Source organism: Anser brachyrhynchus (assembly GCF_964034855.1).
Source record: "Anser brachyrhynchus genome assembly, chromosome: 2".
NCBI lineage: Eukaryota > Metazoa > Chordata > Aves > Anseriformes > Anatidae > Anser > Anser brachyrhynchus.
The window spans coordinates 142865878-142890597 of record NC_137695.1 but is presented as its reverse complement, the minus strand read 5'-3'; the positions used below and the strand labels follow the sequence as shown (position 1 = coordinate 142890597).

Below are 24720 nucleotides of genomic sequence, written 5' to 3'. Positions count from 1 at the left end.
CTTTAGTGAAATAACAGATATTCCATCCTGCAGAACTGCAAGTTTTGTTACTTGCAACATTCAAATGGTATATGGCTTCATGATTAGAGCTAAAACAGTTACTGACAGAACTAATATACACCAGGTACTATAGGGAATAAAGACAACTTGCACAAGTAGGTCTCAAAGCTGTTTATTGACAGCAGAAAATATGCTGCCTCAAGGCAAAATGTGATTTTTATTTAAAAAAAAAAAAGGGGGAAGAGGTAGTCCAAGACACAAATGCCAATACAAATCTGTTCTTATCTCCTACCCACCCTTCAAGCCATCTGTTCCCCTACATCTGACCTGACCTCTCTTCTGAACTAACCACCTAACCTGTCCCTCTCTCTTTAGCCCTCACAATTCTGCTTTCCTCACTTTTTATTCAGTTCCTTCCGAATGTTTTTTCCTTCTCCTACTCACTGCTGGGGTCCAACTCGGGAAAGAAAGGAGCCTCGCTCCTTCTCCCTACTTTCTGCCCCTTTCCCACAGTGCTACAGCCATGAGGAACAACTTCTAGAAGTCCTGCTTAGTTTCCGTAGCCTGGGATAGATCATGCTCAATACAATTGGGATTTTTAGAAGATGTATTTAATAAAAATTCCATCAGTCTCTACTGAGTACATGAAATGAAGACTTTCAAATGCCTGTAACTAAGCCAATTTGGGTGTTTTTTCATAGTATAATACAAGTCGCATTCTACCAAGTGCTCTTTTCCTGTTGGTATCCAACGTTTTACTCCAAAGCAGGATGAGGTCTTCTCAATGAAATAAATTATCAGCAAAAACAAACAAACAGAAGTCCTTCCTTTCTGCTAAAAAACAATGCTGCCCTTATTTTGTTCTGAGAAACAGGCTAAGTATGTTTGTCTACAAACAACTCAGTCACTGTTTGGCATCAGTATAAAGATTTTCAATTGGATACTAAATTAAATTTTAATTAATAAAAAAGGACCTAAAATGGAAAATGTTATGCAGCCTTAAAAACAGCTACAGCTTGAATATGCTTGCATTTCAACGCAAATGGACAGGAAAGGAAAAGGTTGCCATTCCTACTGTATTAAAATGCACGCAACTTGTGGTTTTCACAAAGTCACGTTTCATTCACGAATGTTAATCTCTTTAGAAGGGACAGACTGTTACTCAATGCCTACAAGTTTTGATGAATGAAATGTGATCTCTGAAATGACAGCATTAACATTGCTCTATTGTCAAATGAGTCATCTTTTTCAGCAAGTAAGCCTTGAGTGAGGTAAAACACGGAGAGATGACCATCTTTTAAAAACAAAGGCTACTTACAATTCTATCCTGAGAAACGAAATAGAATAATTACTCTTAATTTCAGAGTTTCATACAACAAAACCTGATCTGAAAGCGTAAGCATCCATTATATAATTGGAGTTCAAGGTTCACTTAACGTAACAGAAAAGCCTGCTAAGTGTTTAAAATAAAAGATTTTCTGAAAAAGCTTTTACCATTCTACTCTGTAGTTGAAATTGTCAGTTGATGGTAAGTATGATTTTTACACGATTCGTGTGAACAAATGTCTATGTTTCACTCACAGCACTTGCCAAAATGTTTAATATATATAAGCAACTCCATGTGTCAGCACACCAGAAGAAATTGCTATACAGTAAGGTGACTGCCAAGACAAACTGAGCAACAGCTTCTTTTTTAAAATCTTGAAATACTTATTTTCCTACAGCAGCCATATGTGTGCATGGAAATAATTAACAGGTAAAAGACACAAAGAAATCTACTCATGTCAATTTATCAAAACTTTCTACTTAATTTTCACTTTTGACATGCAAGACTAAGCCAACATATCCTACAGTTATATAGCAAGGAACTTTTGCACTGACTTCAACACTCTTTGCTTCTGGTCTAAGATTTTCAGAAATCTAATAAATGATGCAACTGTTTTATGGGTCTTTATGATTTTCTTATGGAGGAAATCCAAATCAGGCATGTTACTTATTTAAATATATTATTTTGTTTTATAAAAATATCCTACAAGCCACTTACTCAGATAACATTAGCCATGTTGAGTCAGGTGAAAAGTAAAAGTGCCAAAAATGCACCCTTCAAAGTTCTGTGGTCTATGGATGTCATTGTAATATGGTGCTCCATTTTCCAGTGGCTTCAGCAGAAGGTCATAAAATGTGCACCTAAGTGATCTATTCTTGTGTAGATGGTTTCCATCTTATTTTAACAAAACTTTGAAGACTTAGCGTCTCTGAAAGCCTTTGGTCATACACTTCTAAAACATGTCAAAATTAACAGCAGTCAACTACACAGCTTGTGCTCAAACTTCTACTCAAAAACACTACAGACTTTCAAAGAACAACTGCAGATCACCTATATTTGTCTTCCAAAGCAAAGTTCAAGAAAAACTGCTTTAGGGAAAGAAAAAGTAAGAGTGAAGAGCTGCAATAGTTCATTTTATCTGCACACCAAAAATGGCTAAATCACTGCTCAAAGACAAAGACTTTAATCTACGACTGCTGTCTGAGTGTTCAACTTGGTATTAACATTTCAAGATGTGTTTTCTTAAAATATATTTATTTATTTACTTTAAATGGTTTACTTCATAGAAGTTCTGACGCTTTATATCCAATTCTGGCATACCTTAGCTACCCCAGTTACATGTTTCTATTCCTTAATAACAGACCTCATCAAATAAACCAAGTGCAGAAATGCTGAGGTTCAAAAAGCACCAGTGAAGGTTTACACGAGACTGCCAAAGCATCGACAATAGCTAAATTATTATATTTACATAGAAGTCACAGGTCCAGTTCCTCAAGACCAAGTAACACAGACGAACATATGCCTCAAATGGACAATGAATAGTAATAATTGTTAACTGACATTGCACCATATGATACAAAAATTACGGAACTCTGTATTTTCTTCATATTTCTAATTTTATCCTTGCTGGGAAAACCAAAAACAGACAAAAAATAAGTTGTTTAAATACACAGCTACAAGTTAGACTTTTATTTTTGCATGTAATAACTCAAGGTGGCTTACACAACCAGTACTCAAAAAATCCTTAAAAAAAGCGTAGTCTGCCTCAGATTTTGCTTTATACAGCTGGCCAGCTTTATGGCGTTTTGTTTCAAAAGCTAATGAAGCGTTCCAGGTAATAAATCAAAACAACTCTAGTATTCAAGCACTACCTGAGTGCATTCGTACTTAATCTTCGAGTAAGATTAAGCTTTAGGAAGACAGAGGACACATGGTGGACTATATTGGTCCTTTAAATACTAAATATTCAGGGAAAATGGAAAAGCTGAAAGGCCCAATATAAGTCCTATTAAGCTTGCTGGAAAGGTTAACAGTTATAACCTTGTGTCTTCTAAATTCAGTGTTAAAGAAAAGATTAAATCATACCTTCACTTCTTGAAGAGAATCTCATTTGTTCTAACAAACATAACATACAAGGTTATTACACTAGGAAACTAAAGGAAACAAATACAGTAATACATGCAAACTCATCTCCACAGTGAGACCATCATCAAAATGTTATCAAACAAACCACTGCAGTTCAGAAAAATCTCTTGAACTTACTGTATTAGTTGAATCTTCTTGTAAAATTCGATCATATAACTGTATGGCATCATCATACCTGTTCAAAGAAACCATTCACATTTATTTCTGTTAAGACAGAACTCTTTGACTTTCTGACTATCCTATATTTATGCAAATTATAATCATGCAGAATTTCTCTTGAGTGAGTGCTGAATATGAACTGCAATATTTTATGTCACCAAGTTAAAAACAAAATAAATGGCAATTCATTCATGGAATACTGTTTCAGCAACAGCTTACAGGTTCTACACCAAAGTTGTCTTACTCTCTCATCTGTTCTCTTCTTCTGTACCCAACAGGTCCAAACACCACATCCCAACTCTCTCCTTCTCCTTTCCCAAGAAGCAGAAACCCCAAAACTTCAAAGGCCATCCAAAATAATGATTTGTCACCTCATTATTATAATTTAAAACTTCATACAAGTCTTTTCTGTCATGATTTTAAAAATCTAAGCTTTAATTTGCTTGTTTAGCTAGCCCTGTACAGAACTCAATCTGGACAAATGAAACAATTCAATTCAAAACACATTTGACTATACAGCTATTGCTCTATCACCACGTAACTAGGGCATACTTCATCCCTTCATGTAGACAAGTAGTTTGACAAGCAGTTTTTCAGAGGTACTGCTGATTTTGCTACACATCCCCTCCTCACCTCGTGCACTCATTTACGTACTCGTACTCACACCATTTCCTGAGCACTGCCGCAGTTTGCACAGCCAGCTATGAGTACAGTACTGGGCACTGCACAACAATACTTCTCCAGTCCAGTTACCATAAGGTGTAGAACAACTTAGAGGCAAATCCTGTAAAATGTTATATTCTTGTTTCCCATTAGCTGCTATTGCATCCAATGTAGTTTACAAGGCTGAACAAAACGGCCATAATCCCAGCTTAACCCAGTCAATTCCAGTCAAGTTCCAGAATGGTACTCTCTCGATCAACGTCTACAAGATTGTTCCTTCCTATCTCTTCTTTCTGCTGAGGAAGGAAGGATCTTAACAACTCCTGGAGTCACTCAGAATTTAATGAGGAGTGCACGATCACTACTGCCTAGGCCTCCCTAGGCTTCCCTTGCAGTCCCTGGGGACAGGCAGGCCTCTCCAGGGCACAGGTCAGAATACCTACAAATGGGTTCCCGTATGAGACAACCTAGAGCTAAAGCCCTTCTTTCTCCTCCGAGTTCTAGAGAAAACCCGTGGAGATGAAACCTCGACTTTCGTTAATACCTCTGCTGCCCTGATAGTCCAGTCTCGAGGACCTAAACTGACAGCAACATTCTGTCAAGAATTTTCACATGCACTTTTGGAAAATTGCAGCTCAATCCCACTTCACAGCTGAAACAACACACGGTGTTTTGCAGCTATCATCTCTTACAAAGACCTACTCTCACTCAGTAATGTCTTCAACATAGTCACCTAAGCCTGAACATAATTATTATCTTTTGCACTTTTGGAGAGGTTTTGGGAATGGGGGAAACTGTGCTGCCAATCTCTCACTGTATTCATAGAAACAGAATCATTAAGGAAAAGACCTGGAAAAGACCGTTTCCATTAATGGAAAAGACCTCCAAGATCATCTGGTCCAGCCATCCCCCTTGTAGGCAGAAAGAAAGCTAAGTTTTAATGGACATTCTTCAGGAAGATGTGTAGAGAGTATGAAATGTGGAACATTTAGTTGCACCAACACTGCTCCTATGGCAGTGGAGCCCAGTTATCCTCTCTTTTTGTTCCAAGCAATGGACCTTCACTAGTGGCTCATATCAAACTACATTTTCAAAGTTCATTTTGCAAGAAACATCTGCTAAATAAATAAATTATAATAAAGCATTTAGGAGTTTACTTTTAAATTCCAATTCCCTCATACCAAGATGGGCCAAAAGCTCAAAATCTCATTAATTCTGTATGCAGAATGTGGCATGGAATAGATTTGCTGGAGTTCAAAGGCACAGGAAGCTAAGACTCTTGCTCATACTTTTGGCCACACTCTGCAAAACCCAAAACAAGGTCCTGAGAACAACATGTTGGTATTAAGGAAATAATCAAAGGAGGAAGGCAGACAAAAGTGGTCAACCTCAAGCCTGGACGTCATTCCTCTCGGAAAACTAAGTTCTCAGCTGTTCGTAGAAATTCCTATTAAATTTTGTATGTTATAACCATTCTATAGGATATTTCAAAAAGGTCACTCTAACTTTAAGTTTCTGCCATTCTATTCCAGGTTTGGTGGAGGTGTTTTTTTTGAATTGTTTCTATGAAGAAGTCTATAGATTTAATTCTTATTAAATTCCACTGGATTTATTCACACTCAGAAAATAAACAAACAACAAAACCTCTATTTTGCAGTAATTGGTAGTACAACGAAGCAAATAAATAAATAAATAAATAAATAAATAAAAATAAAAGAGCTGTCACTCATTTTCACATGCTGCTCCAAACCTGTAAGATGAAATGTACACCTCACAGGCCTTGCCAAAAAAATGCCTAGTGTTTTAGTGTATAATAGCTTAAACTGTCAAGTAATAGATCTTTTTAATCTATGAAATCTGATGAAAGATTGCAAAAATGTAACATTGTGTAGTACAAGCAAAAATGCAATAAAAATGTCTGAACATAATATGATCGTGCACACCATTATTTTCTTTAAAGAAAATGGACAGTATTGCTTTGCCATGTGCTTATTATGCCTGAATTCCTTTTTAAGAAATAGCATGCACCTTTCCATACAGAAATTACATTTTTTTTAATCCAGGTTTTACCTTTCCATAGCTTCAAATCTCATTCCAGTTAATCGCTTAACTCTGTGGCTCCCAGGAAACTGCCTCCTTAGTTCCTGAAGACAAAACTGTACAAATAAAATCAAAAATACTATTGTGAACATAGTTATCTACACCGAAGCAGGAAAGGAAATAAGTCCTTGACTGATGAATTCAACAGCCTGCAATGATTAAAAGCAAATATCAATTTTTAAAATAATAAAAAATAATTGATAAAGAGAAGTTCAGTAACTGAAACTTTGTCTGTAAGAAGACTAATTCTAAGAAATATTTTCCATACAGTTTGTTAAGTCATCAAGGCTTCCTGGAAATAGTCATTTGCCCAGAAAATTAAACTCTTCTACTAAAACTGTTCATATACTATTAAACACTGCAGTCTACTTAGTTGCCTCATATTAACACAAGAAATTGAAAAAAAAAAAAAGAAAGAAAAAAAATGGTAAGAGCTCATGCGATAATTCTTTAATAAAAGGGTAACTCAGAATAAACTATGCTAATACTATGCTCTGTGTTTATTTTTTAAATAAAACTTTGAAATCCAAAGAAAATGTTTGTCACTGGCTTGAACTGAGCCCACTGGCAGAGGAGGCATAACTTCTACCTCCTGAAATCAATGAGACACCTGGCCTGGATAAAAAAAAATAAGATGTTTGGTAGAGGGACTGAGTCACAACTTCCCCAGAGCAAACTGACTCTAACCATATTACAACTGTGGCTAGATAGCAGTGCAAAGTTTGTAGGTGACTCATTACTCTTTGGTAAAAGACAATAGACCCCAAGCACTTCAAAAGACCAGTGGTTTGAATTACATAAAAAGCTTCACACACAACCCTTCTTTTCAATAGCATTTAATTTATGCAACTGAGCTTATAAACCTGTTCCTGAGATCTAAGGTTCTGGCTAGGGCCTATCCACATAATCTGTTCCATCATCACATCCACTGGTTAAAGGAAAAAATATGGACAGTCAAGCAAATTGGTAAAAATTAGCAGATTGTGCCCCACAATCGGCAGATAGACTTGCACCTAGAAGAAAGACATCAACAGCATAAGAAAAGCTGATGAAGTAGCAGGAGCACTGTGAAACTAGAACTGTTCATATTAGAACTGACTACAGCATCACTATCCAACTAAATACAGAAGTCACAAGGCCAAAATAAACTCGTGTAGATTAAGAAAGGCATCAGAAGCAATAATGAGACATGAAAAGCTGTGAGACAATCTCAAAAAAACTTGCTGCAATACTTTTGAAAGCAAAAAAAAAGCCCTCTATCTGAATAAATTACATTAGGTCTACCTTCAGATTGTTCTGAACTCAGAAGCGCTGAATGTCGTCTTTTGAAATTTAACCTGTAATCATTTAAACCATAATCATTTATGATAATATCTATTTTTGAAATACTGCATTTTTTAATAAGAGATTATCAATTCTTACAGAGAGGACTGGTTCTGCACTATGTTAACTGACTACTTTTCAGTTTCTCTCAGAAACCCAGCAGTTACAATGGCAAATCTAATTTATATGTGAAACTTTAACTAGCAGTTAATTTTCTCCCTGATTTTTTTCAGTCACATAGGTTTTTAACTTTAAAAGTCTGACAAAAGTAAAGAAATATAAACCTGAACTTCAGCATGTAAAACACTGCTAGTGCAGGTGTCTGCCAGCAGTAAGTAATTTCCCTAAAACACATGCTTAAAAAAGAACCAGGTAATTGCAGTAGCTGCATGCATTATACATTGTCATCATGTGCATGACAAAGAGGACAAGTCATAAAAAGAAGAAAAAAAAAAAAGGCCAGATAAATAACTTTGTGAAATCCATCTCAGCCTCCTCATTTGGAGCAGATGAGACCCGTTCCCCTAAGCAAAACTCATCACAGCTGTCAAAAGCTTTTTCTAAAAAACAGAAGTTCCAAAGCTGCTTGTCTACAGTGGGGCAACAGCTGCAGCAGAAAGCCGCATATGATGTTGACTTGCTTGAATTAACTACTTATTATAAATCTATCAAAGAAAAAAAGAAAAAGTATCTCAGTTTCCCTCTAAGCTTTTAACTTCCTTTCTGAGCTGCATATAAAATGCTGCACTCCCTGATCTTGAGCAATATACCTTAGAGGGCATAGAAACTGAAATTCAAAATCCCTTCCAGGGTGAGTAAAAACAAATAATGTTTCAAAACCGATCTTTCAACACTGGCTGCCTCAACAATTTCATGAAAGTCTTCCTAAAAAGACCCTGAAAATAAAGACTAAAACTGTTTTAGATATAAATCAGAACACAGAAACACATTTATTTAAACAGTAAGTCTGTTTGTTTTTGTTTAAACAGACAGTTATATACTACAAATGTTTTCTTTTGGGACACAAAAGAAAGGGAAGTTCAGTGGGTTCACAACAAGTTCAATGAGTTGTGCTGTGTTTTCCAGTGTACTCCATTTTACCATACACATATGAAAAATGAGATCAACTTGTCTAGTTCTGCCTACTTTCAAATTGTCCTTCTCCCAGTTACATCCTCTAGTCTGACCCCTTGTATATCACAGGCCATTAAATTTCACCCAAATGACACCACATGAAGCTCAAAGACTTCATGTGGTGTCTTGCTGTCTGAGGGAGAATAAGGCACTAGAAGAGTAATTCCCAGGAAGGACCTGAACTTCTGAAAATATCTTTCTTTTTACTTTGAATGAGCTCAATGTTGTTGGCTTTCAGGGCACAAGACAAGCCCATGATTTTTTCTCAGTCATTTGTGAAGGACGTATGAAAAAATTATTAAAATTTGACTGCAAAGCATTTTTTTTTTTTGCCTTTTTCAGTTCCTTCCTTTAAAGGAGCAGCTAAGGTCGTGGTATTTTTTTTTTGGGGTGGTGGTAGTGATGGTGGTGTAATTTTTCATTAGTTAAGAGTTCTAAGCAAGCTCATTTTATCTGAATTGCTACTTGTATAATTCAAATAAATTTGCATACAAAATTACTAAAACCAAATACCCATTACCAATATTTATATTAAAACCACTGAATAATTTGAATTAGAAAGGGCCTTTGGAGGTCACCTGTGCTAAATCCCCACTCGTGACAGAGCCAGAAGGTGGTTCAGGCCATATCACAACATTTCTGAGCATCTCCAAAGAAGGAAATAATACTGCTTCTCTGTGCCATGTGTCCTGAAGTGTTCACCATCCTCATTGTCACAAGCTTTTTTCCTGATGCTGGAAATTGGAATTTCCTCTGTTGCTGCGTATGTCTATCGCAGTTGTCCGCTGATGCACCTCTACAAGTCTGTCTCTGCTTTCTTTATAACTTTCCACTACATATTATATATGCAGTCAGAGATTTGAAGATCACAGTAAGATCTCCTCTTCACCTTCTAAGGACTTAAACACATATCTCTCGGCCTTCCTGTATACATTATGAAGTCCAGCTCCTTATTCATCTTGGTGGCCATCTGCTGGGCTTGCTCCAATAAGGCAATGACTTTGTCAGCAAGGATAGCCAGCATGACATATAATTTGATGTGTGCGACAGGGCATTTTACCTCAAAACATTAAAGAAACAATATAATTGGAGAGGTTTTTAATAAACAAACACACTCTGTACAATATGGCAACTTCGGTATTATTCTTGACATGTAGCCCATGCCAGAGTAGCTGTAAATATTTTCATGGCTATTGGAAGAGACACGATCTGTCTAAACAAAAGTCACGCATTATAGAAGGTGGGTGGAGGTGGTTTCTTCCCAGCAGTCTGTTTATTGATACTCTACAAGTCCAAGCTGTGAAGTTCAGAATATCCTATAACTGTCCAAAGAGCTACCTGGAAGAAATACCCAGGAAAAAAACTTAAGGTTTGGGAGAAAAGTCAACTGGAAAACTTACCAATGCCAAATCATCTCGACTGCAGTCCAGGGCAGCAATCATCACCTGTTCATATATTATCCAAACTGGACACAAAAGAGATATGAAATTTAGATAATTGTTGTTGTGTTTTGTAGTTTTTGTTTTTTAAGGTTATGGGAAACACCTACAGTATAAATAAGGTTAACGAATTCTGTCTGTTTATTTTTCCCCTACTACTCCTGTGGATCACTACTGAAACAGGGACATTTAAAGAAACTGCTGGAATTAATTAAAAATGCATTTAAGCAGTTTTATTGCTTTCAGTAACATAAAGTACCTTTTGACATCTTGAAAGGCAAAAGCTCTAATCCTCTGCTATTCCTAACATTATAGCTGCAATCTTTTAAACAGATCCCCATTAGGACATGCTCTCTGATCAGACCTGGAGAATAGCCATTTCAGTCTAGAATGAAAACAATTTTTTCTTAACTGCCAAAAGTCCTATAAATACTGTCTTCTTTCTGGAGTTGAAAAATGTCTCTAAATCAATGACAGATTATATTAGTTCTGTTCTAGGCCTACTGAGTTCTTGAATGTATAGAACTTAACAATACAGCTACAGAAGCGATAGAAAAGTCATGCTATGGCAGAAGGAAATATGTAACACAGGTGCTACAAGTACTGACTGCATTAAGTTGCCTGTAACCTTTCTTCCTCAATGGAACTATCTGTAAGACATATATTCTCTTTTTACTATATAACGTATATAATTTTTTCATGAATGTAAAAATACATACATACAGACAAAATACAGGTAACATATATACAGGATTTAAATTTTGTGTTAAAAAAAATCAAAATACAAGAGTACATTTATAGCTTATGAACAGCTCTCCTCATTAGAGCAAACCTCTGCTTTGATACTCTATCCCTAATACATGTCAATGTCAAATATTTCACAGAAGAACATTTGTAGTAAGAAGTTTAAATAACCATTTCAGGGGTAGGTATGTGTTTTTCTAATGTGTATTAAAACTTTATTACTTAAGCTTAATAAAAATTAATACAAAGCCAAGGGTTTTACTCTTCTACTTTGAAATCTAGCTCTGTAACTTTGGTCTACTGATTGTCCATGTGAATCCCTACTTTTCACGAAAATTATAAAGTGAATAATAAAACCCTCGCCCTTTAGGCTCAATATTCATTTAGCTATTTTTATTTTTAAAACTCTTCAGTAATGATAAAATATTTTTTTTTCTTTTCCAATTACATTGGATGCCTTCTGCCTGAGGACGCAAGTTACAATGATATTGAAATAAATCTACCCCACCGCATCTACTATTTTGCCTTCTGTATGCATTCTGGAATTAAGCACAGTAATATCCAGGGTTTTTTTTGAGAATACTTTAAGCAACAAGACATCCATCACATATAACTCATTCACCTTTCATAGCTATCCAATAAAGAATGCTATGTGAGCTGTAGGTCTTGTTGCTGCTGCTGTTTTGTTTTTTAAACTGCACAAAGTTGCTATTCTGACAGTACTTTTTTTTAAAAAAAAGCAACCCAATTATGTAAATAACTTTCAGATACTTATATGCATTTGTTAAGAAACTTAGAAATACTGCAGCTAGTTAATCTAATGAATCCTGAATGTCAGGTTTATGAAACAACAAGACACGTACATCATGAAAAGGTCATATTCAACACTGACAAGAAAGGAATGACAAGTAGTGACTTTGCTTGTGTTACTTAGGACAGTGTTTCAGAAGGGCACTGGTAAGATCTGAGAGGAATACCAAAATCCTCAATAACCCCTCAATAAACTACAATTCTCATAAATTATTAACAACATTGTAATGAGAAAGTAAAACCAAAGTTAGTTTTCATTTTTTTTCTATAGCAGAGGGACATGATGACAATTCTTCTGCAGGTGACTGTATTAAGCCCATCCTGCCGCCTACCAGCAAGTGCATTCCTCACAGTTACAGTGTAAGACAAGCACAGAACATTGTCTTCAGGTACTGAACCTCCAAATGCACTTCATGCTTCACTGCTATGCAGTCTTTTACATGATATATACAACACGTGATTGATTCTTTGGGTAGATTATCCACATATTTTTATTTAAAGCGTATAACATTGGCCGTGGCTAAGTTCCTGAGAAGTGAAAGAGCTTCACAACAGAATTACTGCCCAGAGGTTCTGCATGGCAGAACCAGAGCAAAGTACTGACATGAAAGTAATCCTACCTGTAGAACCACAAAGCCAACACCAAAAAACGCCTCACTTAATAAATTAATGAAGCAAAATGTTTTTCTGAAGTAACTATGTGAATTCTGGAACACTGCATGCAGTTAGGTATCCAAAACTAAAGTTAACTTACTAAAGCTGAACAAAGTTATTAGAATACTATCACTTATATTAGTGAATACATTGTATTATTGTGGCTGCAAAAATCCACTATACAACAGCAATTAAGAAAAATTCAAGAACTAAAATAGAAACGTATTAAAAGAAAGTCTATATAAAATTATCTGAACTATAAAGAAGGGAAAATGAAGAAAAAAGAATGAGCATTAAAATAAAAACCTGCCTGTGTGACACTTTGTTATACTTTGTTTTACATTATGCTTATAGTACAGAGTGCTATTGTACGGTTGTGACATGTTTCCAAACAATTCTTTTGCAGTACGAAACATCACATGCCAAGTTTCTGTCTCCTCCTGTCTATGAAGTTAGTATAACGCAGTTAAAATAATGTGAAAATAATAATTGCATGCATAGTGAAAATGCAGAGTTAATCTTCAACTATAAAATCACAAACATAATGATATAATAAAAATGGCCTTAGTATTAATTTCTGCAGTTTGTGTGACTTGATTAAGGAATAGCTTTCTCTGTTATAAAATTATCCTTTCAGATGTTTGCTGTGCTGTTGAAGAACAGAAAATCAGTCAAATGACAGCTACATAGAAGAATTACATTACTTCACATAATGAACTAACTAATAGTATAGCAAACTAATTGTTCTAGCAGGTAATTTTTCCATCTGTTTTCACTGCACCCCATATTTGGGAAACAAATAAAATCTGGGAATTTTGGCAACCTGATATAATAAAAAGTTAATATATATTTTACCAACACCAGCAGATACACAAAGGCAACACAGAGGTATAATACAGAGTCTGAAAGAGAAAAACAAAAGCAGACAAGTGCATAAAATCCAAAAGCAATGGATGCTGTAAAAAATAATGTTTCCTTACTGTCATCTCCAAGCTTAGAGGCATATTCATTAATTAACTCTTCTCCAACATCTACTATCTGTTCACTGTTTCGGTAGTTTTCTTCCCTCCATTTTCTCATTTTATCACGCATATCTGAGGGTAAAGAGGAAAAGAAATCAGAAGAAAATATTGCAATTTCCAGGTAGTAATGGAATTTGAAATTTATTTCTTGAAAATATGCATATGAAGAATGGTTTAGAGAGCAATAGGTCTAAAAAAGTGACTTCCACTATTAGAAGAAAACTACTAGAGAACAGGTAGATGTACTAGACCTCTGGAAATGTACCTCAAACCTTGCTTATGCTGTAATATAAATAATCAATTCAACTTCTAAGTTTGCAGGCTATTTAGTTAATAAAATATGCACTAGAAAAAAATACAAACACACACACAAAACTGACACCTGGTTATCCAATAAATAATACAATTTAATGGACGTTACTCAGTGTTAGGAAACACAAGCTTCAGGAGTTTTCTTCCAAGTAGTATTACACTTACATTTACACACCATAACCAAAATTGCACTTCTGCTCCATATACTTTCACTTGAAGAAAGAATGAGAAAAACGATGAGAACTCAATCACTGCTCATTTTTATCAGCGTAGGAAAAATGTTATAAAATTCTATTCCAAAGAATCTGCACGCTCGTACCAATGGGAGCTGCAAGACAGACGTGGAAACAAAGTATTTCTATGCCAGGGAAGTGCTCAGAGGTGAAAACTCTCATTGCTCATCTAGATAAGATAAAGGCAGTTTCCTGTAGCTTTAGGGTTTTTGTTTGCTTCCAGTTCCAAGAGTACGTTAACTATGAACTGGATCTCCGAGTCCACAGACATACTCAAGGTCATCCACAGAGCACCACCCAGCCTAGGTTTTATTCATCTTTTGGATCAGAAAATTGCTAAGAATGACTTTGTGCACGTATTTACACTTCTATGCACGTATGTGTCCCATACACAAGAACACATTTTGGGGGCACTCAAGGAAAACAGTTTTTGCTATTAAGTAGTGGTTTTACTCCTAGGAAGGTACCACGAAAACCACTGCCAGTATTTTATTTAACTTTACAACAGCTGGAAAAACAAACACAATGGTAGATCTAAACACTGACAGCTTTTCTTGCACTTCAAAACACACAGTTAACATAACTGACAGCCAAAAATTCAGCACTGACTTTTCTTCCATCTACCTGAAGTCATCTCGGATCACTCATAACACTGTTATTGTGCTACTTTTTGTGTTTTGAAACTTGACCAAAACCACCACAGGGTTACGTTTCATATGCATGAGCAAAGTTAAACTGTTCTAGACACATGATGGTCCCTGGAAATTCAAAGTTAGACAGCAAGAATGTGAGAGAACACGAACAGTCACAAAACCTGACAAGCTACACGCATAAAAGCAAATAAGCCATCTGATTCCTAACTACACATGTACTTGGAAATTATCAATGCCTCCATTCCAGTGCAGTTCCAAATGGAATAGTGTCTAAATTATGTACTAACAGAATGTACATCTACCATTCCTCAACCAGTTACTGAATTTACCACAATGGAAAAAAAAAGAGCATAATATATCAGATGATGACTGAAAAAATGAAGTAAAACTAGATGTTCTCATTCATGTGAATCCATCAAAAGGCTCATTAGTTTTAGAAGTATTGAATTCTAAATTAAAGGTAGAAGAAAATACTAAAAACTATAATAAAACTTATCAGGACTTTTTAGAATGTTGTCAATTTTTTAATACAAAAGCTATCAAAAGAGTCAGGCAATAATAATTTCAGTCTTGGAGGCAAATGTACACACGGTACGTAATACAGGGTTGGACAATAGCACTCTGGGATTAAGAAATGTCTAGCTTTAATTACAATTACTCCTCCGTCATGTATGTGGGTTGGTCTTGAGCAACTAATGAACCTGGTTTAGGCTCTCTCTAAGTCAGCAAGCTCTGCCTATATGAACCAAAACATTTTAAGTTCAAAGGAAGAAGCACACTTGCTATGAAATCTGTTGTTCCCTAAAAACGTGCATGCAGGAAGCCAAACGAAGTAACCATTATTTTATTTTTGTTTCTGTTAAGGTGTCAGTTAATTTGGCCAGATACTAAATAATCCTTCTATAAGGACTCATACTTTGTTTAGTTGGACCAAAGGTTTTAAATCCTCAGTATGGAAGACCTGGTCTTCCATACTCAAGCAACAGTCACCAGAAGAACTACTCAAAAGATTGCAAAATACTCTTTTAGCTTGTTTCTAATTTATATTAAAAGAAATGTAGTTTAAAGCATAAACCAGCTGTCTTTCCGCCCCCGCCTCTTGTTTTTGGTATTCGGTGAAGAATGATGGACTGACTGCAACAAGAGCTGCCCTGAGAGCACCTCAGGGTCTCCAGAAAGAACTTCTGTGCTACAAAACCAGCTTCTAAAACAACTTTACAAAGGTGTATTTTTCTGAAAACTTCCACTCATGGGTCAAATTCATCTTTACTGTGTTACTGAAATCATGTTGAATATTTATGAACGGTCTCCACCAAACTGTATCTGGCTTAAGAGGGCTTACAGAAGGCTGCACATCACCAGTTAGCACTGACAAGCTAACCTACAGCATCAGGCTGCTCTGCCAGGCCTGCAGTTCTTGGCTCTCTGCCACTCCATGGAGTTTCTAATTCCTGTACATAAAAAGGAGACAGGAACGATAATGCCATTTTCCATGGGATAATTAGCAACAATGACCAAAAAAAAAAAAAAGCTATTACTTCAGCCTCAAATAAATAAGCTGTAAAATATATATGATGCAGGCCCACACTGCACTTACCTAAAGTACAATTTAATCACTGTTGAACACCCAACTTTGCCACAAAGAACACAAGTGAAAAATGAAGCAAGGTACACAATGTAATTCACATGCCTCACATTCATTCTTCTTCTCTAACCCCGTAATCCCTGTTTCATCTCTGAGCAACATGTAATTAAAGCCATCCTGTTTAAGGACTTATAATATATGAAGGACACTTTTCAGATAAATACCAACCATAAACCTGGTTGCAAAATCAAGCACTTTGTTCGGATTCTTACTTAGCGACTACGTCACAACACTACCGGGATCATCCCATGAATGAAAAACCTCTTTGTACTGGGGATCTGTTGAAATACACATGGAGGAGAGAGAAAGCCTTCTCTGAGAAGAGTCTTTGTGCAGCCTGTTGCAAGAATTTGTTCACTTGTTAAGAGATGCAAAATCAAGTAAGAAAGAGGAAAAAAACACCACCATTTCACAGAATCATCTAGGTCGGAAGAGACCTCCAAGATCACCTAGTCCAGCCTCTGACCTAACACTAACAAGTCCTCCGCTAAACTATATCACTAAGCTCTAAATCTAAACATCTTTTAAAGACTTCCAGGGATGGTGACTCAAACATGTGCTTCTGAAACAGACGTAGACCCTTGTACCAACACAGGTCTTCAAGGTCAAGCCTTTTGAGCATCCTACACCTGACCTGCAGTCTGACTTGGAAGACTCCTCTGGAGATATCCAAAGCCCGCCTGGATGCCATCCTGTGCAATGTGCTCTAGGTGATCCTGCTTGGCAGGGGAGTTGGACCAGATGATCTTCAGAGGTCCCTTCCAACCTCGGCCATTCTGTGATTCTGTGACCTTTACATTAAAGCCACGTTGACTCTGTAATACCCTCAGCCAAAACAAGGCAAGGCTAATTACAGAGAACATGTGTACAGCCAGTGCACATTACTGGTCCGCAAAACATCCTACTTCTCTTCCCAATCACTGACACTTTAAAAATGAGAGGAAAAAATATAAACATCTGATTTTATACTTGAAACAGTTTATATTCAGGCAAAGGAAAAACGGAAAAAGTTATTTTCACAAGCTGTTTTCAGAGCAACTTTTGGGAAATCCTAACAATAAAGCTAGTAATACTCCACACAATTTTCCTTCCCATGCAGTGGCCTCCCCACGAGTCTCTATTTCAGTTGAGCTTCACAACTGTTATTACCTTCTCACAAGACACATAAAAGAACTGGCAAGCCATCTTTTTCCAAAGTGCTAACTAGCCTAAGGACATCAAGGTAATGCAAGTGAGCATCAAAGAGAAAACTAGCTACAAACAAACCACCATGCACGCTGGCAAGGAAGCCCTCTTTTTCATCCTTAAGCATCTCTTTTCTATACCAGACAAAATATTTTCTGAGATTAATGCAATTTGACCTGAAAACCAAACATTTCAAATTCCCTTTTGTTTTACTTTGCAGTCTTCTAGAAAAAGGTGCTGGCTACTGACATCTGCTAAAATACATCCCATGTTCCTCCTCTTTCCCCACTCTACAAAACCAACCCAACCAATAATCTATGCTGAGAATTATTAACTTTTTTCCCCCAGTTGCTCAATTAGTTTTTCATAGATTGACAATAAACAAACAAACAAAAAAGATCACACTGCTTCTCCCTAACAATGCATTATCTTCTCTACCATATAATATTTGCAACTCATTGGACTACTTAACTAAAGGTTATTCCTTTATGGACAAAACTGTATAGAAGGATTAACTTTTTCCTGATGGGAGACTAATGGGCTCCAGTGCTATATGGACTTGCATTTGAACATGTGCTGTTTATGAGATGAGCCACTCACAATTTAAGGTAAACCATAATAACTACTGCCATAAAAAAATCATTATGATCAAATGGATAGCAGAGCTATAAAAATCTGTGAAGCAGGCTTTTCAAAAACTTGATGTTCATCTTCAAGATCTAGCAAAATATGAGATAAATTTCAGGCATTCAAGCCAATAGTGGGTTTCTTAGATTTAAAGGCTCTTGCCGTTTCATCCTAAACCCTGACTTAAACTAATTTACCACTTCTGAGGCTTTAACTAAAAGAAAAAGGGTTGACCACAGGTACAACAGCAAATTGATCAAGTATTGACATACTTTATCGCAACAGGTTTAGGGCAATGGAAGAAACAGAGAAGCCTTTTCTTTCAAATTGAACCACCGGCTTCCCCCTCGCACAAACAAGGGCAGAGCAATTGAGAAAAAAAATCAGTTTCTGGCCAACAGCGGTCACGTCCACCAGGAACCTTGGAAGGAGAACAACCTGAGCAGCAGTTGCAATGGTTCAGAGCTGCAGCTCCTTGTAGGGGAGCTTAGGACAATGCACCAAAAGAAGCCCGTGTGTAGCTTGATGACCAGGAACAAAATTAAGTTTTTCTGAACTGCTCTTACCAAACTGATAATGGCCATGAAGCATAGCTTAAAATATGGTAGGGAAATAAAGTTTAGCTGGTGTTTATAGAATTTTTGAATAACATGAGAGGTGAGGAACACGTCGTGGGAAGAGACAGTGGCACCAGCCAGCAGGGCCTGGATCCAGGTGCCTCTGGTGGCACCACCAACAGCCTGACTGGTATCCTGTTGTGATCTGCAGCGCCCTGGGCCAGCAGAGCTTAAACACAAACCTGAACGAGTAATTAAATTTGGTTAGAGCTCAAAAAATAAGAAAAGCGAACTGACACAAACTGCTGACCCGGTTCAGTTGTTGTTTATTTTCTTGCAGGTGCACGAGGGGGAAACAGCAGCGATGCCCCCCAGGGGACCAGGGGGTCCTTCAAGCACAGGGGGGCCCCGCGACCCCCTCCGGCGTGCCCGGCCACCGGGGCCAGCACGCCCCGCGGGGACACCCCGGCCCCCCGCGGCTCCCCCCCGGTGCTGCCGTGCTCCAAGCCGGCCCCCCGAGGGATGCCGAGATCCTCCTCCGGCCACAACGCCCCCTGCCAGAGCCGCCCCGGCCTCCCGAGCCGCCCGCCCCCGGCTCCCGGTTCGCGGCGGTACCTTCCCAGGTCACGTCGTACATCTCCGAGACCTTCGCCATCTTGGCGGCCGCCCCGTGACGCGGCGCCGTGACGGCCCCGGCCCTCATTGGCGGCGATGGCGGCGGCCGCCCGCGGCGGGGCGAGGCCGGGCGGGGCGAGGGGGCGGCCGCCGGCGGGACCCCGCCTGAGGGACGGCGCTGGGGGATTTCTGCTCGCACCAAGGGTCGGCAGGAGGCTGTAGGGCGATCCCCAGAAGAGCCGTTCTGGGAAGAGAATTAATAAAAAGAGGGCGCTTGGCCTCTCGTGGTTTTGGTGTTTATCTTTTTTTCTTCCTGTCCGCCATTTGGCCGTGTGTCCCCCCAAGGCCCTGTGTCCCCCTGTGTCCTCAGGAGCTGCCAGGCGCCAGCAGAGCCGCTGTGTCTCACAGAAACACGGCGAACAGCTCTGGTATCCCTGGCCGCTGTTAGCACAGCTTCCATGCAGGCCCGCCTGGCAAATGGAGTGACCAGCTCATCGAGGCCTCTTCATCAGGGCACCAAAATCCATGGGTCAGCCCCAGATGTCACCAATCCTACTGTCCAGCAAGCTCAAACACAAAGCCATACTGAGCTAGATCGAAAGCCCACCCAGTCCAGTATCTTGTTTCCTGCAATGTCCAAAGCTGATGCTAAGGAAAATTACAGGACAGGGCAACTGTAAAGCAGTGCTCCCCTGGTCTCAGCAAATGTTAGCCTGGGACATCCTGAATCAGATGCCATTACTGTCTGTAAATAAATTTGCCTCATTTTTTAATCTGTAGATGCTTTCAACATCCGGTTCAGGTGGCACAAAGCTTTACAATTTAAACACATGCTGCAGGAGGAGGCACCCGCTTTTGTGTGCTTTAAGCTTATTAACTACTAGTTCGTTTCATGCTCCCAGGGCTGGTTTTGGAGAAGACAATGAATGGTGGGTTTCTGTTCATTCCTCAAACCACTTGCTGTTTTATAAACCACCCAGATGACAAATTTCAGGTGCTGACTCAGAGGAGTCCTGAGATAAGTTGCAGACAGAGGTCTGCCGGTGACCCACGGGCTGTGATGTGCTGCATCAGGCCACCTCTGTCCCTCTCTATCCTTCAGCTCCGTAACTTGTGCAGGCCACAGACTATGTGGATGGAGGTCTTTGCAGTAATGTAAGCTCTTGATTTCAGCACGGCATAAGAAATAAATGTAACTCCACTTCCAGAGCAATATAAACTAAAAGGATGTTCAAAAATGTTTTAACCTCAGGTATGTCAAAGGATTTATTTATTTATTTATTTCAGAAAGTATCACTAGAAACTTACTTGTTTCTCATTCACTTTCAGCTCTGACCAGAGCTCTTCTAGGAAAGGCATCAGACTCCATGATAAAATCCATCCCTAGCTCCTGATTAGATCAGTAAATGTGCCCTACTATCCGGAAAAAAAAAAAAAAAAAAAGTGTTTCTGTATTTATTATGTTACTTACTTTGAACTACAGTAAACTACTAATTCCTAACACCAGCTACAGTGTAATTATGTGTAATGTCTTTGACAGCTGAAAAATCTAAACTAGAAACTAGAATTCAAATGATCGTCTAGAAAGACTGCATATACCTGATTTTTCTTCCCTCAGAGGTGTTCTTTAATATTCTTCTAAATCACTGAATTGGAAGGACCACCATTTAGACCTTGTACAACAATGCAGTCTTTCCAACTAATTCTACAATGCCTGTGTCTGTGAACACTTCAGAAAACATATATGTATTTATTCTCATAGTATTCCTGTAGGGTAGATAAATCTTGCTCCTGTTTTACAGATAGAGGAATTGAATACAGAAAGGTTTAGTGCCAGGTCCATAAAGGATTTAGTACACACCTGCTCTGCACATTACAGCGTAACACAGACATAACTGAGGTAAACTGAGAAATTAGCTTGCAGAGGGCAGTGCTTCAGGATTGCTGAGCTAGCAGTAATGCATAATGTGGGAGACAGACAAAACTTTTAAGCATACAAATCAAAATTTTTGATCCCTTTAAAAGCCTTGTCAGCTGCCACCTGATGCTGAATGTACTGAAATTTGAGAAATGTGTGTTTGAAGTGTTTGCGAGGGGTTCTGACTCACTTCCCTGGACATTGAGCTTTGTGCTTCTGCACCTGCCCAAAACTTTCTGTCTCAGCAGGACATAGGAAATTGTGCCTCACAAGCGCTTGGTCCAGTTACTGTTCTCAGAGATAATTCTGACCTCTCTGTTAGCTAGATTTAGACAGCTCTCCAGTTATTTTGGATTGCTTCCTAAGACGTGCAGCCCTCCACCTGCATTGTAAGAGGAGACTGGATCCTGTAGTTATGCACTGTAAGTGTTGCCTACTGCATTTTTTGGATGTAGTCTTGAGCAACTTGCCTAAAAACACACACGTTGTGTTCTGCTGAGTATAAAACTGACCCTTCCACTGCATTCCTCTCTTCTTACTGTGGAAGAGAGAACCTTTCATACTCACTAAGAGCGGGGAATTATGGTTATGATATCCATTTATGCCAGATAGTGTTATAGTTGGAAACAGAAATGTTTTTGGTATTAAGATTTTTCTTCTTGGAAATGAAAACAGCGGTTTTGAAAACTGTTTTGTAATGCCAATGAGCTCCATCACTTAATTCAAAGTTGAAAGCGTTTTGCTAATAAAGCTTAAAATGCTCTAAAAAGGCAATAGTCATGTGAAATCTGTTTTCTGGATCTGACATGTTCTGCTCTTGTGCCACTTCTGCAAGAAACAACAGGAAAAGTAGTGATCCAAATTTCACATAATAATGTTAAAGGTGTTTTGAGGTGACCGATTAAAAAATGCAGGAAGCTCACAATAAGCTTGTTGTTTGTATCACAGCTAATATTACATATTACCAATTTAAAAATTAAAAATGCATCTTTTTTTTCTCAACTTCTTATTAAAAAAAAAAAAAACTGTCTCTTTTATTTTGAAATCCGTCAGTCAGATCAATCATAATTCAGTCAGAATTACAGTTCGGAGAGGTGACACATACCAAGGAAGAAGAACATAGTAATTGAATTCACAGTTTACCAATGTAGAAAAGCATGGAAGTCTCCATCCTGTGTATGAGATACAGGGCATATAGAGATATTTGGGCTCAGTACCTAAAGGATCTAGAACCTATTTTAGTTAGTAATATCAAGGTTAATTCTGTATTGTAACAATGGTGGCATCCTTCAAGTAAATGACAGGTAAGAGAAGACAACTCTGGGACATCTGTGGCACAAGAAAAAATGTACATGTATAGGATCCACGGAAGCTGGGAATTGATAAAGTACATATTTTACTTTGTCTTTGATGCCAACCAAATGATTCCTTTGTTTGAACAGTAGTTCAAGAGTGTGGACAGGCTTCTCTCTCAGGCTTCTCTCTCAAAGAGAGAACTTAGAGATATTATTAACTTGTGTAGTGATGGTAAAGATGAATCCCAGAAAATAAACTAGTGGATGAATAATATAGGAAATTCAAGCCATTTGAATCATATGATCATATGAATTAAGGACTCTGTATTTAATGCAGCTGCCTTTGAACCTGATCCTACCTGACACTTATTTATTAAATTTGGAACTTTAGACAGTACCATACATCTAGTTTAAAATTTCCCAACATGAAAGAAAAATAGGTAAGAAAATAAATTAACGAACTTCCTGCAAGTGGATTACTCTACAAGGCAATATAGAGAAAAGGACATTTTAGCGTGCTTTTTAGTTTTATCACACCATCACCATGAATGAGAAATTCAAATAAAAATTTTGTATGTCATCTTGATTTTTTTTTCCTTATTTTAACTAGAATGAAGTATTATTATATATTTGGAATATATATATCAGAACTGTAACATTGTGAATTTCTAGTTCAGCCTTAGTATTTATGGTCAATTTAAAATGAATTCTTTCTGACTACCAAAGTAAAGTACAAGAAGAGACCATAACCACAGGAGGTTTTTATGCTTAAGAGATCAATCTTCCTAGCTATTGACACTCACAAACAGAGAACACTCCCAGAATTACATCATTCAGCACGCCATGAAAAAAGACAAAGAGGAGACAGTTTGGGAAAGCTGGGGAAAACGAGAAATATAAATCAACTTGATGAATTGACAACACTAGCAATCCTTAAGCAAGTCAAACAGTATTTCCTCCAAAACATGGTTCTCTAAGCTATATCCTGAGAGCCTCCTGAGACTGGTTTTACCATTGGCAGTGAACACTGCAGATCCAAGTTTCTGAGTTCATATGATAAGGTAACATGAGCTTAATTTTTAGAATTTACTAGCTCAGTATACTCAAGCTTGAAATCACTGTCCCAAAGACAACTCTCTGCATGCTTAATTAAGAATTTTTGTATAGTCTTAACTAGATCCTGTGGGCATTAATTAAGTGTAAGCATCCATTAATAGTAATAAGTTGCGGAAGCTTAAATTGGGTGGGAAGTGTTGGGAGCTGTTAACTCCTATGGCTAGAAATAAAAAATCGGCAGTAACGAGTGGCTGCCGGCGGGAGCTCTCGGGAGGGCAGGGCTGGTGCCTGGGCCCCACGAGGCTGCTGCCCTAGTTTTGGCCCTAACGAACAGGAAGAACGGGGCCAGCCCGATGGGGAGAGCTGTCCCAGTTCTCCCCACCAAAGGTGCTGGGCGCGGGAGGGAGGGATGTGCTGCGGTGACTGGAGGACCTAATGCCATCGGGGAGGTGGGGGACGTGGGATGCAGGCTGGCTCTCCTGTATAACCTGATGCCTTGTCTGCTTTGTGAGAGTGCCTCTCCCAGGGCAGGGAACACTGCAGTGCTCTAGAGCTGCCGGCTGTGGTGGGAGCAGGTGGGGAAGAGCCAAGGGGGGGCTCAGGGTCGGGGTCTGCAGCTGAGCGGGGCTCAGGGACCTCCATCCACGGTGGTGGGGCCTGCAGGCAGCTGTATGCCTGTAGGCCTGCGGCTGAGGAGGGTCGGATGTTCCCTCCTGCCTTCGTCTCTCCAGCTCCCAGCCCAGTTACTCATCTCCTCATAGCTGCAATAGTGTGTCACGGACATTTGGGGTCTTTCTTGTCTGACTTGAAATAAATTGTACTGAAGTTAAGGGAATTGCAGCGCTCTCCCTGGGATCTCAGAATGAGTCTGCTCTCTGAATGTTTTTTTAACACCCTCCTGACATCCTGACCATTTAAAACATCTTCTCATTTCTGAACCTCTTGTCTGTTTCACAAGGAATTCTCCTGTGCTTTCCCCCAATCCTTATTTATTAATTTTGTTCAGTTTTCCAGTTTTTTTCTTGTATCCAGCTATGTCTCATTATTTCCACTATGTTTCTAAGATACTTTTGTAAGGACAATCTTTAGCCTTCGAGGGGAAAT

The 24720-nt window shown here is 38.4% G+C and overlaps 1 protein-coding gene across 2 annotated transcripts in view; it reads right to left on the bottom strand.

The window, feature by feature from the left end:
* Positions 1-19508, bottom strand: part of EMC2 (ER membrane protein complex subunit 2) — a 41202-nt gene extending 21694 nt beyond the window's left edge. The window contains exons 1-5 of one of the 2 annotated variants that reach the window (XM_080580704.1): positions 19348-19508; positions 13479-13592; positions 10252-10316; positions 6365-6450; positions 3590-3647 (exon numbers count right to left, since the gene is read on the bottom strand). In XM_080580704.1, coding sequence (XP_080436830.1) covers positions 3590-3647; positions 6365-6450; positions 10252-10316; positions 13479-13592; positions 19348-19435 — 411 coding nt within the window. In that variant the 5' untranslated portion in view covers positions 19436-19508. The remainder of the gene's footprint in view (positions 1-3589; positions 3648-6364; positions 6451-10251; positions 10317-13478; positions 13593-19347) is intronic. The other variant, XM_080580703.1, reaches the window with a different exon arrangement.
* Positions 19509-24720: the final 5212 nt, after the last annotated feature.